The sequence below is a fragment of the Leguminivora glycinivorella genome, chromosome 13 (assembly GCF_023078275.1).
Source record: "Leguminivora glycinivorella isolate SPB_JAAS2020 chromosome 13, LegGlyc_1.1, whole genome shotgun sequence".
Lineage (NCBI taxonomy): Eukaryota > Metazoa > Arthropoda > Insecta > Lepidoptera > Tortricidae > Leguminivora > Leguminivora glycinivorella.
The window spans coordinates 9,815,408-9,836,283 of record NC_062983.1 but is presented as its reverse complement, the minus strand read 5'-3'; the positions used below and the strand labels follow the sequence as shown (position 1 = coordinate 9,836,283).

The following is a 20,876-nucleotide window of genomic DNA, read 5'->3' as shown; positions in this document are numbered from 1 at the left end:
ATATTTTATGATGAACCAATATCACTATTAAAATATTCTGTATTTCTGTCAAAATAACCCTTGCAAAATTTAATCTCAAGCCTATGAGAAATTTAATTCACAATAAGGTACAGCGGGGCAAATCCCGACTGGGGGCATTGTAACTAACCCATTGTTTCCATTACTACACTATGATGTTGAGTTCTACACATGTAGAACTCAACACCCATATCCACTGAACACGCATACCATATATAACTGGTGGACGACTCTATTTAATAATACATATAAGTAATAATGCAAACATTGTAAAACAGGGAAAAAATAGACCAGTTACATTTGGCCCCAGTCGAGATTTTCCCCCGCTGTACCTTACCTATAACAACGGAAATTCCCATTACCTTCGATAATCTAGTTATCATATTATTATACTATCAAATTACGCCACGCTTTGTTCACTTTTACAAATATGGTCCAATACCGTTTCGTACATAACTTAATTTGGCCGCATTTGACAGTACAGCCTTTGCTTAGTTTGGGACTCGATTGATCTGTGAAACGTTTCCCTTGATATGTATTTATTTTATTTACTTTCATACTAAGACTGGCACTAAAACTTGAGTAGTTTCATGGGCTCTGCCTACCTTTTTGGGATACAGGCGTGATTTTATTTATGTATGGGTAATAAGTTTGTGACCAGCCGTTTCATCACCAATAATAACGCTGTTATATAAGAACGCATAATTATTATTATAAGATTTATAAGCATTGAGAACGAGTTCAGGACGAGTAATCAACTTTACACTGTAGAATATTAATCTTTAAATAGGCATGTTTACAAAACAGAACAGTAGACTTGTCTTATAGAGCATTTTCAGAATTTGGGACCGGGGGGTAAGAGCGAGCGTAAATTGGGAGCGTAAGTTGTTAACAAAAATTATCTCACTGTCAGTTTTGTGACGATAAATTAAGCATGAAATTTCTATAAAAATATTGTTTTTGTGTTAATTACATAAACTTTAAGCGATAATCTACATTCAGAATGTGAAAAAAGTAAATTTTTAGACAGATTTTATGCTTAATTGTCGACACAAAACTGACAGCGAGTTAATTTTTGTTAACGACTTACGCTAATAAGTGGGGTGTCCCAAATTCTGAAAATGCCCTATAGTACGGATCAAAATAATTCAAATGGATTAAAAATGCACCGATATTCGTAATTTTTAGCGTCATTTACACCATTTCACACAATTTTAGTGTAAACCATTGAACTTCTTCCTTGCGCTATCCCGGCATTTTTACGAAAGCAACTGCCATCTGACCTTCCAACCTGAAGCCTTATAGGGATTAATCCGGTTTCCTCACGATGTTTTCCTTCGCCGAAAAGTGACTGGCAAATATCAAATGACAGTCATTTCGCACATAAGTTTCGAAAAACTTATTGGTACGAGCCGGGGATCGAACCCGCGACCTCCGGATTGAAAGTCGCACGCTTTTCACACCACCAGCGCTTTTGTTGCGCGCTGTAAACCATTAGACTAAAGGTGACGAAATAGGATGGTGGACGAATCGGTCCTGAACCACAAATAATATCAGTTTGTCCCTCGCTCTTTCCCTAAAGTCTCCCAAAATGCAAATCTTGACAAACATCTTTAGCGTAAGTATCTCGCAATCGGTCCGAATAACTCGATCCCAAATTGCCCTGTTAATCGGGCTTTCGTTCAGAAATTGCGTTATTCCCGAGTATAAAGGCGAGTATAACCTGAGTCGGTATTACGTGTTGGTTTGGTTGCCATCGCTGTTGATATCAGACGAAGAGAATGGAAGATGATTGATTTTACTTATAGTCATCATCATTGTCGACTTGGTTAAAGAATCACTTGCGTTCGAATGGGCCAATGTGTAATAATAGTAATAGAAAGTTTGTAAAACCTCGATTTTGTAACACATAGTAAATATACAGCTCGGTATGCAAATTTTCGTAGGAGGCACTATTAAGTTAGAAAGTATTTCCGTATTTTAATAAAAATATATCAATAGAAATGCCCATAAGAAGAGCTGCCTATTTGACATAAAAAAATTCCGGCTAAAAACCTGAACGAGCTTTGTGCTACTTTAACAGCTTTCGCTATCCATAAATATCAAACCTTTTTTAATAACTTTTTAATTTTGCTTTTTGTATCACCATTTCAAGAAGTATTTTATTACTTCGATATATTCATTCGTTTTGGTGACCAGAAACAAATAAAAAAGGACAAGTAACTATTTATCCCATTTCTTTTATACACTTTTAAGGAGATTATCTTGATAATATTATTAAATTAAAACGGGACTTAATCGCGTAAAACTTCCGTTGAATATTTAAGAGGATACGGTAGCGAAAATGCTAAAATGGAAAGGAGCCCCCCTTCAAATTGGGAATTTTAGTTAAATATACAAGTGTTATTAACTATATTTATCGAAAAAAAATTGTCCATTAAGAACAACTCAGTCAAAAGATATTTCAAAAAAATCTTTAAATCGAGCTTCCGCTCTCGACTCTTTCCTCCTTCAAAACTTAATCAATCGAAACGAAATTTGAGAATCTGAATAACAATGAAATACTTAATCTATGTCGAACCGTTTAGCTTTTTTGGTTAATTGTTACCAATCTTGAGTATCACACCTTTTTTTGCGCCACAATGAAAAAGGCCGTTTTTGGAAATGTTTGATTGGCTCTAGAGTCTTTAAAAAGCAGAATATCAAAAAAATCAAAACCGTCCGACACAGATAAACATAATAACAATCTGTGTTGAAAAAATCATTGCTCTATCTTCAAAAACCAGGTAGGAAATAGTCGAGAGCGTTTGTATGGAGAATTGACCCCGTATCGTATTAACCCGACGTTTCGGACATGACATTACGTCCGTGGTCTCGGGTAGGCTGGCACGGACGTAATGTCATATCCGAGACGTCGGGTTAAATATAAACGTAAGTTTTACACGATTAAGGGCCAGTTGCATCAACCACATTTGACAGACACATCATCGTCACGCAGCAGACGTCTATGGAACATCCCATATACGTAATAAAATTTTACGAACGCTTTGACGGTAACAGGCGGTTTGGTGAAACCGGCCCTTAGTCCCGATTTAATTTAATAATATGAGTGAAGATCGTGTTAGTTTAAATCAATATATCTTGATAATTATTAAAATTGGACAGGTATAAGCACTTATAACAACTATTTATTTGCAACCCGTAAAATAGAAAATACGAAAATAGGTAGGTCCTTTGTCCTCGACCTAATAAGTATGCAACACGAAAATATTTGTATGCGTAGTGCTGTAGTGATAATAGTAATAGTGAATGAATGATAGTAATCATATAGTTAATGATAGAAATAACAATGGCGATGCAGCTTACACAATAGCCTCCGTACTAATACAGCCGGGGTGGCAATAAATATGCAAATCGCCTTCAGACTCGGACGGCGGTAAAAACAAGGTGCTAATGCAGTCGGCTCTGCTCATGGTTTCCCCAATTTAAGACTAAAGGTTTCAGCATTCCTTTCGGTAATTGGCCAATGCACAGTTTAATAAATAGCTAAATATGGTATAGTTTGGACTAGGTCCCAGTTTAATCCTTAATCAAATGGAAAACTTTTTGTGAGATTTTTGAAAACTAAGAACAGTTTTTAGGTAATTTGGGTGCGTACATTACGAAAATATACATCACAAAATTTTGGAGTGGGAGGAAACGGGGGTTTTGCGGTGGGAAATGATTTCCCGTTATCCGGTACGGAATAGCAAAATTATGAATAAAGTGGGAAATAGTTTCCCATTGTTCGATAAGGTTACGAACTTTTTACTAGTCAATTTTAGATGATTTAAAATCTAGTAACTTAGAAATGGAAAATATATTCTGTCGACATAGCAAGGATCATCATCAGAATCATGATATTCATGATCGGAGAAATCAGACAGATCAGCTAAGTTCTCAAGAGTTTCTTCTATATCCTTTTTTGTAAGTTGTGTTCGTAATGTTATCCTATTCATTTTGTCTTTACTAAAAATTAATAGAAATAAAATAATAGAAACAAATAAAAAAAATGGAAAACAAAAAAAGCCCATTTTCAAAACGTAAAAGTCGAGAATAAACACTGGGAAATATATTCCTACTTGATTAAAACCCACCAAAATCGTGAGTTCAGGCACAAACACTGGGAAATAATTTCCCACTTACTAAAACCTTAAAATCTTGGCTAATTAATATCGTTATGACAATTATATTTAAGCAGAGCACAGGGGAAATAAGTCTAGTTAATGATAGTGTTCATTGTATGCACCTAACAGATTTATTTCGTACTTAGCCTCAAAACACTAAAAAAACTCTTGTTATCTCGCAAAAAATCATGACAACTGACTTTGACTTTGACATGTGGCACAAATGGTTGCCATTAGAAAAGTCTTGCCTTTTTTCAAATTCAAAGTGTTACTAAGATTTTAAATCTGTATGATTCGTATCGCTCAGTGGTGCCATTAAAAAGATAAAAAATATTTTGTGGTGAATGATGAAGTGGGAAATAATTTCCCGTTATTTGATTAAGGGTTAAAAATTAGGGTATATATACTTTTGAAATTAAATGTGATTAAATTTACTTTTTTAGGCTTGAAAACCGGTAGTTTCAGTGTTTATTTAATCATATGGCACGAAAATAGGCAAATAACAAGTTTTATACAATAAAACTAGTCAAAAAAAATCCTCAAGCAACATATATTTCAGTGTATTATTTACGTCGTCGTCGATAAGCGTTAGTGACCTAGCGGTAAGAGTGTGCGACTTTCAATCCAGAGGTCGCGGGTTCGAACCCCGGCTCGTACCAATGAGTTTTCCGGAACTTATGTGCGAAATGTCATTTGATATTTGCCAGTTAGTTTTTGGTGAAGGAAAACATCGTGAGGAAACCGGACTAATCCCATTAAGGCCTAGTTACCCATTGGGTTAGAACCCAGCGGATCCCAGGCTCCCATGAGCCGCGGCAAATGCCGGGATAACGTAAGGAGGATGATGATATTTACGTCGACAGAAGCAACCATACCTCGCACTGATTTTCAGTAATCAAGCATCCATTAATCAACCATCAAGCTCAAAAAGCTTTGGCCTATATCGAACAATTATTTATGAAATACTGGAAAAAGGAACTACTAACGTAAGTGAAAAAAGCGAAGGCTTCTGTTTCACTTCATGAACCCACGACGCAAAAACGACGGGGTGTTATAAGTTTGACGTGTCTGGCTGTGTGTGTGTCTGTCTGTCTGTGTGTGTGTGTGTGTGTGTGTGTGTGTGTCTGTAGCGTCGTAGCTCCCGAACGGATGAACCGATTTGGATTTAGTTTTTTTTTTGTCTGAAAGCTGAGTTAATCGGGAGTGTTCTTAGCCATGTTTCATGAAAATCGGTCTACTATGTCGCGGTCGGAGGTTTTATCAAAATTTTAATTTTGTGGTTAGGTTATTTTGGACAATAACTTATTCGATTTATATCGTATCTAAGAGTTACTTTGACGTATCTTAAAGCTCGAATAGATCCGCATGTCTTCCAAACTCCCCCGATTTTCCGAAGCGAGGATTTCTTATTATTAGTGTGCAACATTACCATAAATCGCGCCGTCTGCGGCGGACGTTACCGCCATTGTGCCGACAGATAATTGACGATCATCTTAATGATTGTTTTTTTTTACGTCTTTCGTTGCATCTTGTACCTTGCACCAAACATTTATCGCGATACTAAGAGAGAATAGCGCCATTATCCGAGCTGCGCGGGTTAACAATGAGCCGAACGCTGATTAAGCGGTTCTCTACTGATCGTAAATTATTTTGTTCTACACACCGCCACAGAATGAGATCTGGTTTTGTAACGCACCCTGGTAATGAAGACGTTGAAGTGTTTTATTAAAATTGAGATTATCTTCTGCAAAGTTTAATGCTGGTCTTAAGCTTTCCTTACTGACGGACGGGCAACAAAGTGATCTTATACGGGTTCATCTTTTATATTTTTAACCCCCGACGTAAAAACGACGGGGTGTTATAAGTTTGACGAGTCTGTGTGTGTATCTGTCTGTGGCATCGTAGCTCCCGAACGGATGAACCGATTTAGATTGAGTATTTTTTGTCTAAAAGCTGAGTTAGTCGGGAATGTTCTTAGCCATGTTGCATGAAAATCGGTCTACTATGTCGCGGTCGGGGTTTTTTCAAAATTTTAATTTTGTGGTTAGGTAATTTAAGGATCGTTAATCTTTACGAATCCCTAATAAAACTACAATTTAAGCAGCACTATTTTTTATAATACAACAGTAGGTACACTCAAAATAGGCACACTATATTTTTGGAATCCGTACTTACTCGTATGAAAGAAAATAATCATATGATTCTCATCATTTTATAGTCCGTTTCTAATTAAGTAGTGTAATAACTATTCTAACGTTATAAACTGAAATAGATACCATACACTAAAGAAAAAGCGATCAAGCCCACTGGTGGCGAAGCCCACTGGTGGTGGTTTTATTCTAACGTTGTTAGAAAGTCTCCCTAAAGCTTTGGTTTTCTGGGATAGCGGTGCCGTCCTACAACTGCCCGTCTCCATACTCCGCACTAATATTTTAGGAGATCCAAGCTTAAGGATCTTGCATGTGGGCTTTCAGTTATGAATTTTGAAGAACTAATTTAAACTGAGCCATTATCATCTTTCCTTGACCACAAGTAGTTTACCTAGCGCCAGTAAAGGTCTCCGATTCACCTTGGGAACAACTGGATATTGCACCTTGTTTGATGTTCCTATTTACTACCTCATCATCCTCCTTGCGTTATCCCGGTTTTTGCCCCGGCTCATAAGAGCCTAGGGGTCCGCTTTGACAACTAATCACAAGATTTGACCTAAGCATTGGTTTTACGAAAGCGACTGTCATATGACCTTCAAACCCGAAGGGTAATTAGGCCTTATTGGGATTAGTCCGGTTTCCTCACGATGTTTTCCTTCACCGAAAACATTTCGCACATAAGTTCCGAAAATCTCATTGGTACGAGCCGGGGTTCGAACCCGCGACCTCCGGATTGAAAATCGCACGCTCTTACCGCTACGCCACCAGCTGTTTTTTACCTACTTGCCGAGATTATTAGCAAAACCTTGGTTTTCATATATCGATAGGTTTCTCAAGCGGCTCCACGTGCCTGTCGGTCCGACGTATCGGCTGATTCATGCCCGCGACGCCGGTACCGGCGATAAATATAATTGTGCTCTGACCCACCCAGGCGGCCGACAAGTGTGTAAGGGCTCTTACACAGTATTATAATAAAGTCGGACCATGCACCATGTTAAGTTTTCACGGCAAGTGCTAAGGCAAGCTTTTTTTATTTTTACGATATATTTAGGCAGCAAACGAGCAGACGAGCCGCCTCATGGGAAGCAGTCATCGCCGCCCGTGGACATAAGCGTCATCAGAGAAGCCACCTTATGCGTTGCCGATCTTTGAGAATCCATCTTGAAGAGCCCCTTGTCATAGCGCAAGGGAAACACCTCAGAAGGTATCTCATTCCACAACTTGCACTTTTTGGGCAAAAACAAGCGAGAAGCCCCTTTGTTCTTGGTCTGCCACGTGTATGTATGTAAGTATGGAGATTCTAGAGATTATGTAATAACATTTAATGCAAATGCATTGATAATGTAATAAATGATATTTCCCAGTCGCTTGTCGGTGAAGGAAAACATCGTGAGGAAACCGGACTAATTCCAATAATGCCTAATAGTTACCCTTCGGGTTGGAAGGTCAGATGGCAGTCGCTTTCGTAAAACTAGTGCCTACGCCAAATCATGGGATTAGTTGTCAAAGCGGACCCCAGGCTCCTATGAGCCGTAATGCCGGGATAACGCAAGGAAGACGATGATGATGTATGCATTGCATTCGGACAGTTAAGTATTTGTGCAAAGTTGGCTTGTTCTACGGCTTTGTATTGTTTCTTGGTTCAATATTTTGATCAGAATTGTATACTAATGTTCAAAATATAATCTGTTACATAGTTTGCACACGCGGCAAACAAAACGGTAACACGTATTTTTTTCAGGTAATTCGTACGATATGCAACTATGTATTATTGTGTGAATTTTGTAAATTAAAATTTATTTGTTAGAAAGAGGCATTATTTAAAAGAGTATTGTCATACAATAGGAATAAGAGACTTCATTCTCTGAATTTATAGCTTACCTATAACTATTAAGTACATTGTGCATATAAACCTTAAATTTTATATTATAACTACTGAAAACAAAACTAATTTATTCAATATAAACAGTGCCTTACAAGAACACAGTTGTACGAAGAACAGTCCAGGAAGAAGGCTACATCAACCGTACGCGTCCTCGGCTATCGCAACATTATGCACAAACCTTTACTAAGCTAATACATTTCTTAATTCAATGGAACAAGGCCCTCCATACATGAACCGATAACGCTGCATCGCTTGGGCCTTGTTCGACAGCGTGTACATATTCCGCGTCCATGTAATAGTTTCTTTTGAATTATTACCGCTGTGACAAACGTTTGAGTTATCGGATGTACTTAGTATGTATTTCTATTTTTATAATTAAAGATACTGATAATTCAAGCGATATATGACCGCTATGTACCATAAAGCTGTCCTTGAGATAGGCGTAGTTTTATGGCGAAGTGAATACGGCTATCGAAAGTTGAAAGTTGGCCAGGCTACAATGTGCCTATATATCAGAGCCTGACTGCCTTCGGGGCCGTTTTTGGTATGTGTGTCAGATGGTTCTTACAGTTAGTGGCTGAGTTATATAACTCCCTATGAACATGAGCAAAATATAAGTTTAAGGTAGGTATGTTATGTAATGAATTAAAAAAAACACGTCTTTTTTAGTGAGTTTCATGACCTTAAAAAAGTCACAATAAAAAAAAAATTTGTTGATTCAGTGCAATATGCTATTAGAAAACTATTATGTATGTTGGAAAGAAACATCTACCTACTAAAACTTCAAATAAGATTGCTAAGGAATCGGTTGAGAAAGTGGGGGAATATTATGTGCCTTAGGCGTTAAACAAATTTGCCGTATCATCTGGATCAAACATAAAAAAAATACCCGGTAGTCGAGTCGGCCTCCCCTATTTTTCGCTACTCGTCATAGATTTTCATTAAAAAAGGTGCCTAGCTACGCATTTACGAATTTAATTACTAGCATCGAAAAACATTCAAAAATGTCCAATTAGTTTAAACTTATCAAAAAATGCGGATACAACCAAAAATGTATCAAATCTGATGATTAAATAGATATGATTACCTATCTTGCTTTGATAAAATAAAATAATTCCCAGACGCTGATAGCCCGATATGCCCAAACATGTCGCAATGCCGCTCACTCTCCATTACAAACATGGAGTTTAAAGTACTGTTCTTTGTTTTATTATTTGTTGCAACATCATATGCTGAGCCTAAAAGCTATGAAGGTTACAAAGTTTATAAAGCAGTTCCTAAAACAGCTGATGAAGTGGAAGGTCTGATCAAATTGAAAATAAGTGGTGTAACCGAGTTTTGGGATGATAACATTGATGTTAATCAAAATGTGAAGATTATGGTTTCGCCAGCTCATGAAGCGGAGTTCATTGAAATTATAGAAAGAGATAATATTGAAGCGACGCTAGTGATTGATGATGTGCAAAGGTATGTATGTTTGTGTTTTCATTAAATACAAGTAGCTATATTTTGCCCATTCTTTTATCGCAATGTATCACAGTGGTCTATGGTGCTTGTAATAAACGAACGGTTAGGTATAGGTAATAAACAATCTAAAAAACATAATTGAGATATACAGATGAATGAGACAAAGACAGAAAACGAACATATGTGTCGAGTATTCAGAAAACTAATTAAAACTATCAGAGGCGATGTAAACTGCTGTTTGCTGTTAAACTAACTTGAGACCATATTGACTAATATGAGCTGAAAGACACTAGGTGGGTATTTATAAATAATACAAATATGGTTTATTGACAATTACAGAGCCATCGACGACCAGATAATTCCTGTCTCCAGACGTAAAGGAAGTGGTGGTGGTAGACCCGGCGGTGGCAGACCCAGCGGTGGCAGTGGTGGTAGACCCAGTACCAGTACAGGATCAAGAGGCAGCAATGGCCTTCTAACCTATTACGCCTACCATCTGCAAGTCGTCGAACCAGAAAACGGTACCAACGAAACGCCGACACATTGTTCTCATTCACATGGGAAAGATATCACACATTGGACACAATCTATTCCTGGCTAGACGAATTAGCAGAAGCTTTCCCGGATGTAGTAAGAACAGTAGTCATGCCAGGTCAAAGCGTAGAAGGCAGACAGATAAAAGGAGTCATCATTGATTACCACCCAGAGAGAACAGATAAGAAAATTGGTATGTTCGTGGGTGGGATTCACGCTAGAGAGTGGATTTCACCAGCAACTGTTACTTGGATAATCAAAGAATTTTTGGCGAGCGACGATCCAGAAGTTGTAGCGATGGCTAATGAATTTGAATGGCATATCTTCCCTGTTGTGAATCCTGATGGATACTCTTATACCTTTACAGATGTAAGTAGCTTTGATTCATTGTTTTTTTCCAAAACTTAAGTTTATATGTATTGTTTTTGTATTATCTATTACCGTTTGTTACATTTTTAGATAAGAATGTGGAGAAAGAATCGTAGCAAGGTTAATTCCACTTCCTGTGCGGCTATCGGTTCTGAAGATGACATGAGCAACGGCGTAGATCTTAACAGGAACTTTGATTTTGAATGGAACAGTAAGTTTATCTAAGTTTATACTATCAAAGGTATCTTGTAAAAACGCACACTGCTATCATTAGTATTTGACTGACTCAAGTTGTTAATGGAAAAATAACTTTTGTTTTGCTATTTTGTGTATATAATTTAGACTGTAATTTACTATGGAGCATGTGGATTATTTCATTTCTACGCTACTTTCTTTAAAATCCTAGCTATTTGAATTATAAACCAACTAGCTTTTGCCCGCGGCTTCGCTCGCGTTAGAAAGAGACAAATATTAGCCTATGTCACTCTCCATCCCTTCAACTATCTCCACTTTAAAAAATCACGTCATTTCGTCGCTCCGTTTCGCCGTGAAAGACAGACAAACAGACACACACACTTTCTCATTTATCCATATAAAATCAAAATCCATATAAGATGGTGGGTTAACCCACCATTTTTGGTGGTGGAAATGATCCTAAGAAATTATTTCTATTTTGTTACTACACTTTATGGGAACTTATTTACACTCCGGCAAGAATTAAGAATTTAAAAGTAGCAAAATTTGTATGTCGTGCCGATGACTACGGTATTACCATATCTCGATCGGACTGTAAGTATCTAAAACTTTAATATAGGCTACTTGACCCTTTTTTAAAGTCTATTTTATTATCTATCTAACTAACTATTTTATCCAATTAACCGAAAGAAATACTACCATATTTTATTACGACTTAAAAACCACAAAAAAAATCATTTATAAAGTTTACTTTAACTTAATTAGGCAAAAACATCATTAGCCACGTTAATCTATAGATTGTCTGCGCATGACGTAAATCAAATTGAGCACAAAATTTTCTGACATTTAAGTTATGACGCATAAAGTTCATAATGTCAGTGATTGATTCGACATAACGTTAAGTTACGTTCTATGACGTCACTACACGCCTGACAGCGTTTTCAGTGGCCAAAGTTAAAATAAATATTACACACATTTTTAATCGAAAATACGTAGCCAAATACCCAAAATCTATAAAAATTGGTTTCTTATGTCAAATATTACAGGAAACAATCATTTCTTGTGCCAAATTCGATAAGAGTCTAGTAGCCTATTGAAGGGACATTTAAAATTTTCTCTAACGTATTTCAGCGGCGGGAACATCGGACAACCCTTGTTCGAACGTTTTCCCTGGTCCATCACCAGCTTCAGAGCCCGAGACTCGAGCCATACAGCAATACGTCACAAATCTAAGGCAACAAGGAGAGATCATTTACTACGTCGCATTCCACTCTTACTCTCAGTTGATCGTCGTGCCGTACAGTCATCTGAGTTCATTTTGGGTGTTGTCGATTCCTGGCTTTGCGAACATGGTGAGTTGCTACAGTGTCGAAGTTCTTCAAGTTACATCGTAAAGTAGTACTAACATTATCAACAAATTGTGTCTCTGTGTGTTATCTCTTCACTTTCAAAACCACTGAGCGGGATATCGTCACTACTTTGAAATAAAACTTGTATCTTCTTCTGTCAATGAAAAGAAAATTGTAGTAAGTAGTATGTATGGAATGCATATGCCTATTGGTTGACTGGTAGAGAATGCCTTGAGGCATTAAGTCCGCCATTTGTACCTTATTTTGTTGTGCAATAAAGATTAAATAAATAAATAAATAAAATTGTAGTAAGTGGTATGTATGGAATGCATATGCCTTTTAACATTGAGGAGCAGTGTGAGATACTAGATTTTATTAAAGTAGTATTTAACTAGGAAATATTTAAGTAGGATGTATATCATTAATTATTTGCACCAATTTACCTAATTATTATTGCCTTTAATCCCCTGTGACAAATCTGATGTGGAACAAGGCGTTTGCTGAGGGGTAATTTTGATCACACGGGCTATACATACATATTACTTATTGCGCTCAGATGGGTCTCGGGCTCAGCCTTAACACAGAAACTAAAGTATTTACTATGTTTTATTTTATTTCAGTTTGAAATAGCTGTAAGAGCAGCTGACGCACTAGCAGCCAGGAGCGGTACGACATACAGAGTTGGTCTTTCAGCGGACATTATGTGTAAGTTATCTTTTGAAACTGTATCAAATTCTTTGTAGTGAATAGATTGGTATTTGGTTATTATTTTGTAAAATGTATTGTAATGAATAAAATGGGTGTTATATGAAAAGTGTGCCGGAATGAACTCTGGTAAGGCTTCGGACTTCTGTAGTACAAGGTCCTCTTGCTATACTAATCTAACGCTGTGGGTTTCATAGAGTTGATGTGAATAATAATGCCGAAATATTAATTCATGCAAATATAATTCATTAGGACTAAAAAAACTAAGGGCCGATTACATGGGCTCAAGGCCGGTTAAACTTAAGGTCTAGCCGCTTATGGTCTACACGCGCGGTGTTGTACGATAGACGACTACGCGTATCTTTGGCCAAAGAAAACGGGGGGAAAATGTTTGTGCACTCACGAACTCGTGGTCTCGTCGTTTGCAGCGCCGGTACCGTCAGGGTACGGGCGGAACGTCGGTGGCAGAGCTCTGCCCGTCAAGTTTTACTCAGCTAAGCAAAACCGAGGGCGACGAGCTCACTGTAGTTCAGGTCGCGAGTGTGACCCGTGAAGTCCTTAGCTTGGTCGGCGGCGGAACAGGCGCCGCGCGACTCACAGCCCGGGTCCGGGAGCTGTAGCTTGCGGAGAAAGACGCCAGCGCTATCAGCGCATCGTTGACGCGCCCGCGCCAAAGGCGCCGGTCAGACGACGCCGGCAAATGATGGGGGGGGACGTGTAAAGCACCTTGAGGTCGCCGGCGCTACCGTTGCGGCAGCGCCCGGCATACAGCCCACGCCCCGTCAGCTGCACTCTACGGTGAAGACTCGGAAGCCGCGCGGGCTTTCGACACACTGCACGCACGCACACTTCACACACGATATACGTTTTCTTAGTTTACCAACACAAGGACTACGCCTGGCAGCATGTCAAGGCGCAATCAGCCGCCTGCGGCGGCGGCGGGGACCGGATCAGAAATTAATTAACGGAGCGCGCGTGTTCCCGTATTCGATCCTGTGTTCATCTGTCAAAACCGTCGACTGAACCGACCCACGAAAATCTGCGTTCCGTTTGTTCGGTCCGCTCTCCATATCAGACTCAATCCTATTAAAAAACCTTGAATAAATTAAACTTCAAACCGTATCGACATTATTTATACTATTTAATAATAGTTATCACCACACGGGATTTAATAGCAATTCTTAACAAATCTTTGACCTCTTTCTATTTGTGTCTCCCCTCCGAACTACGTGAAACGAAACGCACCAACTTTTTCTATTTGTCAAATTCTGACTTATTTCTACCGTACATTCTCTAACCTATTTCATGTAACCAATATCTAATTACTTTTTTGGAAATACCAAAAGATATGGGATGTGATCGGATTTACTAAATTCTACGTTACAAAAGGAACATTTTGGTGTGCGCAAAGTCTAGTTCTGTTTTGTAATTACTGTGTACCAAGTCCTAGAAGTTTGACTTAGCCTAGTGTTTATATCGCGGCATATCTAAAGTTCAGGGCTTCTATATGGCCTAAATGAATGCAAAATTAGGAGTTCAGAAGGTAAGCCACGATTTTATATAGGCGTTAAGCTTCGGTGTATGTTTTCTGTGGAAAAAAACGGCATCGAAAACCGATGGTGATATTGAGGTTAATTTTCATATAAAATGTATGTAGTATCACTACAGTATCCCCCTTCTCGGCAAAAAGGGAGAGTACCACTCGACCGAAACAGCCGGGGTAACCTTGGAAAAAATAAGAAATATAGATCCAATCAACAATTATTATTATTATTATTTTTTAATAATTATCATGCACTTATGTTACTTACTATTGTCGCTTGGACTATAATTCCTATTTCTACGTTTTATAGCTAATTTCTTAACTATTATTGTTTCCTATTCTAAGTGTTTGAAATCATAGTGGCGTCCCACTATGGTTTCTGAAATTTTAACCTAAGGTTTTATCTATAGTTCGTTAAAGATAATTTTAAATTAAATAGTTTAATTACTATGACTATAATTACTTATAGCATACCTACTTAATACGAGCTACCTTAAGCTTCTATGGCTATACAACATTTAAGTGCCAAGTACTTTGATCAGGGTCACTTGTTGTAAGTTCACCATATTCATTAATTATTTCAATACTAAATTTAGCATGCAATATTATATACATGCTTAAACCTACAGTCCTAGTATTTTAAAATAACTTGGTAACTATTTATTACTTGTTATTTACAACTTTAAATTATTTAGATAGTGGAGGCTTATTCCTGTCTCGCACTTCTAATTTAAATTCCTAAGTTTTGCCTTGAGGCTTTCAATATATTAAGGAAAAAAACTTATTCTTTGTTTTTTCTCCCAAAGTATTGAGTTTTAGTCCATGATTTTGTACTACCCTTGGTACCTATGGTGCACAGTTATGTAAAAAATTGGTTTTAATGGGAACGTTCCAAAAAAAAAATTTTTGACTTGTGTTGTCAAAATTAGTATGTGATCACATAAAAAGTGTGTTCTATGAACACTAAAAAAATCTTGGCAACTATGGCCAAGGAAGTATGGATCCCTTTTAAAAAAAATGTGGGTTTTTATAATAACTTTACCCAAAAAATAATATTTGTAACTGATTCGAGCTTACACCTTGTAGCAACTTCAGGTCATGTAACGAATTTGGAATGCATCTAATGGAATGCATGCCATTCGTCAATAGGTCACGACCTTTTTTTTAACAAAATGGTGTAGGTATACCTCGTTACAATATTAATTACTATACTATTCAAGAATAGCTAGGCAGGAGTGTATGTCGACTCCGCCTATAGTTGTCAATCCGTGACAAAAAATCAGAGACGTCCGAGTCACCTGAAAGCTTTAAGTTCCAGGACCGCAGATGGTCCTCTTTTAAGACATGAACAATGCGTTCATTATTTTCCCTAATATCTCTAATGGGAGTAGAAAACTTCCCTGTCAAATCCAGGTTTGCTCGGCGAACAAGTTCAGGTGCCCCCAATGTGGGCATTGAGGGTTGAGGATTGTCTGATGTGGATGGGCCGGGCGGGTGGTCTTCTGCATGAGCAGGACCCCGCGGTCGCGTGTTGACATATGAGGGGATCGGAGACTTATTGTCTCTTGTATTTACTTCTTGATAATCTTCAACGTCCGACATGTTGCCAAAGACGTGGGTCCACCTGAGTCAGGTCTAGCAATAAATAAATCAATGACACTTCTGTGTTTACAGAAAATGTGAAATAAAATATAAATGCACTCTTAAAGTGAGAGTGAGAAATAATAAGTGGCTGGTGCTATGCTATTCATTCATAGCGCAGCCTAAAAAATTATAATAATAAATAAACTTGCTAGCCTGTTACAAGTGGACTCACAAATTAATTAATTTATTTATTATATTGTCATATTTAGTGACTGATTAAGATTCAGGTAAAAAATGTGGCCCACAAAATTTCAAATTTATTAAATTTAAATTTTTAAGAAATAACACACTATGAAATCCACAGGGTAATAAAGTATTAAATTGTTTCGGGCGCCATATTGTAGTGTATAGATTTGGTAACCCGACTCTGTAGATTTCATGGAGTGGAAGTAAATAATAGAGCCAAAGATGTCAATACGTGCAAATAATATTCAGCGGAACTAAATAACTAGGGAGCGATTACATGGGCTCAAGGCCGGTTAAACTTAAGGTCTAGCCGCTTATGGTCTACACGCGCGGTGTTGTACGATAGACGACTACGCGTATCTTTGGCCAAAGAAAACGGGGGGAAAATGTTTGTGCACTCACGAACTCGTGGTCTCGTCGTTTGCAGCGCCGGTACCGTCAGGGTACGGGCGGAACGTCGGTGGCAGAGCTCTGCCCGTCAAGTTTTACTCAGCTAAGCAAAACCGAGGGCGACGAGCTCACTGTAGTTCAGGTCGCGAGTGTGACCCGTGAAGTCCTTAGCTTGGTCGGCGGCGGAACAGGCGCCGCGCGACTCACAGCCCGGGTCCGGGAGCTGTAGCTTGCGGAGAAAGACGCCAGCGCTATCAGCGCATCGTTGACGCGCCCGCGCCAAAGGCGCCGGTCAGACGACGCCGGCGAATGATGGGGGGGGACGTGTAAAGCACCTTGAGGTCGCCGGCGCTACCTTGCAGCAGCGCCCGGCATACAGCCCACGCCCCGTCAGCTGCACTCTACGGTGAAGACTCGGAAGCCGCGCGGGCTTTCGACACACTGCACGCACGCACACTTCACACACGATATACGTTTTCTTAGTTTACCAACACAAGGACTACGCCTGGCAGCATGTCAAGGCGCAATCAGCCGCCTGCGGCGGCGGCGGGGACCGGATCAGAAATTAATTAACGGAGCGCGCGTGTTCCCGTATTCGATCCTGTGCTCATCTGTCAAAACCGTCGACTGAACCGACCCACGAAAATCTGCGTTCCGTTTGTTCGGTCCGCTCTCCATATCAGACTCAATCCTATTAAAAAACCTTGAATAAATTAAACTTCAAACCGTATCGACATTATTTATACTATTTAATAATAGTTATCACCACACGGGATTTAATAGCAATTCTTAACAAATCTTTGACCTCTTTCTATTTGTGTCTCCCCTCCGAACTACGTGAAACGAAACGCACCAACTTTTTCTATTTGTCAAATTCTGACTTATTTCTACCGTACATTCTCTAACCTATTTCATGTAACCAATATCTAATTACTTTTTTGGAAATACCAAAAGATATGGGATGTGATCGGATTTACTAAATTCTACGTTACAAAAGGAACATTTTGGTGTGCGCAAAGTCTAGTTCTGTTTTGTAATTACTGTGTACCAAGTCCTAGAAGTTTGACTTAGCCTAGTGTTTATATCGCGGCATATCTAAAGTTCAGGGCTTCTATATGGCCTAAATGAATGCAAAATTAGGAGTTCAGAAGGTAAGCCACGATTTTATATAGGCGTTAAGCTTCGGTGTATGTTTTCTGTGGAAAAAAACGGCATCGAAAACCGATGGTGATATTGAGGTTAATTTTCATATAAAATGTATGTAGTATCACTACATCTTGTAGTAAATAGTTGTTTTAGTTAAAGTAAGTTTGAATCGGTTTTCTAAAAGTACAAACTTGGTCTCGTACGCTTCGAATATTAGCTAAGCAATTAAGGAGTTTTAAAACTCAAGAGTGTATGCTTGGAATTTTGATAATATATTGACTTTCTTAATCTTTTGCTTTTAGCTATCCCCTTAATTTGGCAGTGTATGACATAAAACATCTTTGAAATGTTTAGTAGGTAAGGTACCTATTTAGTAGCGAATAGGTTTGAACGCAGGTTCATGAATGTTTCTCTTTCTTTCTTTCTTCTTTCTTAGACATGTAGGTAAGTAAATTCACGTGCAAATTTCATAAATAACTCTCCGTTTTTAGTTATATATATTTTTTTTATTATTGATTTTATTTTGTCCATAGACTTGATGAGCGGTACAAGCTTCGACTGGGTTAAGAACACCGGTGTTCCAGTTGCATATTTAATAGAACTCAGAGATCTGGGTGATTATGGTTTCCTGCTACCAGCAGAACAGATCATTCCGAACAATCTAGAAATCATGGATGCTATTCTTGAGATGGACAGAGCAACAAGGGATCTGAATATTTATACACGAGTATCTTCTGCTGGTACTGTTGTGACGTCAATGCTTTTGGTAGCATTTGGTGTTGTCATTGCCATTATCTACTGATAGTACCTACTTTGGAGATAGTAACCTACATTCATTTTATGATCGGTATGCAGTATACAGAAATTTAAAACTTTGGTCGTTATACACATCTACCATCGGACTCTTAGATGCACGGCCGGTTTCCATCCTTTCTTGGCAGATATACCGCAATTCGCACGAAGCGCTTTGCTTCTTCTTTTCTTATGCGCACTGCCAAGGAGTGGAATTCCTTGCCGGCAGCTATATTTCCGAGCTCATGTAACCCGGCAACCTTCAAATCAAGAGTGCACAGGCATCTTCTGGGCGAGCTCACTCCATCGTAGGCCACGTCTTTGTCTTTGGTCAAGAGTAAGCTCATTCATAATTTAAAAAAAAACCAAGATACTTCTAACTGAAAAACTGATATGCAGCCGTTTATATCAAAATGCTCATTTTATACATTTTACTTTTATAATAAAAACTACTAACATTCTATTTTATTGTTTAATTTAATAATGTCATAACCCGTAACCCTATGTTAAACGTCAAACGATTATGATTTTCATAATTTAATGCTTTGTTGTGTACTTTAAGATTAAAGTCTGCTGCAAACAGTTTCCAGATACTTATGGTACAAATTGACAATACATTTTAAAGATTGCAATGCTAAGGTCCCCCACATCTAGCGTCTCGCGAGCGTCGCGTCGGGCCAACTGTATGGGCAAAGCCTGACGCCGCGCCGCGTAGACGTCGCGTCGACGCGGCGTCTTTTTCCATACAGTTGGCCCGACGCGACGCTCGCGAGACGCTAGATGTGGGGGGACCCTTAACTGCGATGGTTGCAACGCTTAACACATCGTGAGGAAACCGGACTAATTCCATTAAGGCCTATTTACCCTTCGGGTTGAAAGGTCAGATGGCAGTCGCTGTCTAAGCTAAATCTTGGGATTAGTTGTCAAATCGGACCCCAGGCTCCCATGAGCCGTGGCAAAATGTCGGCATAACGCAAGGAGGATGATTTGATGGTTGCAGGTATGTAACTATGTTCTTAAAAATATAATTGCTGATAACAATATAACAAGTACATGCAACATCATCATCAATATAACAAGTACTAACATCAATAAAAGTGAAGATTAAATATTTTCAAAATCTGATAAAATTTGTTATCATATTTCCATGCATTCAGTTATCAGCAAATTAATTTTAAAGTGTGGCGAGGACAGAGAATGACAAAGAAAGTATACTTTATATTACTCTTTCGAATACTTTTATATTTTCTTAACTTAGTGTCCGCCATTGAGGGGCTACCCCTATAAAATGTCTTATCATGGAGACTTAACAAATCAACGTAGATATTTGCTTATCATAATATAATCAAATTATTTATTATTATTATTTATTTGAAATACAATGTCAAAAAAAAAAGCCTTAACTAAAAATTATTACAAACGGTAATTAGTCAATACCGCTCCGCACCGCCTCCGGTGCAAAAGTGCCCATAATGCTTGCGGCATTACCCCGTTGGATCGCTATGGCCAGCCTTTGCACCAGAAACGATTCGGAGCGTGGGTCTTCTCCCTTTAACCTAAGTCGACGGCCCACGTCACGCACAAAATGCTTCGCGTCCGCGCCCCAGCAGCCCGCCGTCTCCACCGCAAAAGGAACAAAAATGTACCCCGGGCCCAAGGGCGCATATTTCTGCCGCTTTGACGCCGCCTGGAATTCCGCCGCAGCCCCAGCGCTGCGGGTTGTGCGCCCAATGTGAGAAGCGGCGAAGGTGTTGACACACGTAGCGTCCCACACCAAACACCGCCCCCTCTCCCACGGGATCAAAGTCAGGCCATCGGGGCGTTTGCCATCCGTGCGGCTAAGACCCGGCGGCTCAAGGATGGACGGCACACCAGCCGACTTTAGTGCCCTCTGGACGATGTCGTTGAGAGCATGGTGACGCGGATGCCTGCCCGTACAACGACGGCAACTCAAAGCATGATGTCCGCTAGCCTCCACCATGGAACCGCAAATGCATAAATGTGGTTGACATACATCGCAGCCCAAGCGGAGAGCAACGGACACCCGCAAAGAGTCACCGTCGAGCAAGGTACCTAATTGAGGCGAGGGTAGCGCGTGTAACCATGCCCCTGACTCTGGCTCTGATACAGCCAAAAGCCTAGCCCGGTCAACACCCACAGAACCATCGACAAGACCGCCAAGCACAGCCCTGCAGCCCACATCATCCCACGCCCGTTGCACTTTGGGATTTTCTGGCACGGTGGCACCAGGATTTAGGGCCAGCCATTCCCTTAACGCGTCAGCCGCATACGGCACGGTTGCCTCGCTACCATCCAGTGATAAAATGCTAGCAACGA

The 20,876-nt window shown here is 39.2% G+C and overlaps 1 protein-coding gene across 1 annotated transcript; it reads left to right on the top strand.

Annotated features, from left to right (window-relative positions):
* Positions 1-9,346: 9,346 nt before the first annotated feature.
* LOC125232846 (zinc carboxypeptidase-like) lies at positions 9,347-18,766 on the top strand. Its single transcript, XM_048138639.1, has 7 exons — positions 9,347-9,686; positions 10,026-10,057; positions 10,210-10,589; positions 10,680-10,800; positions 11,916-12,136; positions 12,754-12,838; positions 18,281-18,766. Exons 1-7 carry the CDS (start codon positions 9,367-9,369, stop codon positions 18,547-18,549), a joined length of 1,428 nt encoding a protein of 475 aa, XP_047994596.1. The 5' UTR covers positions 9,347-9,366; the 3' UTR covers positions 18,550-18,766.
* Positions 18,767-20,876: the final 2,110 nt, after the last annotated feature.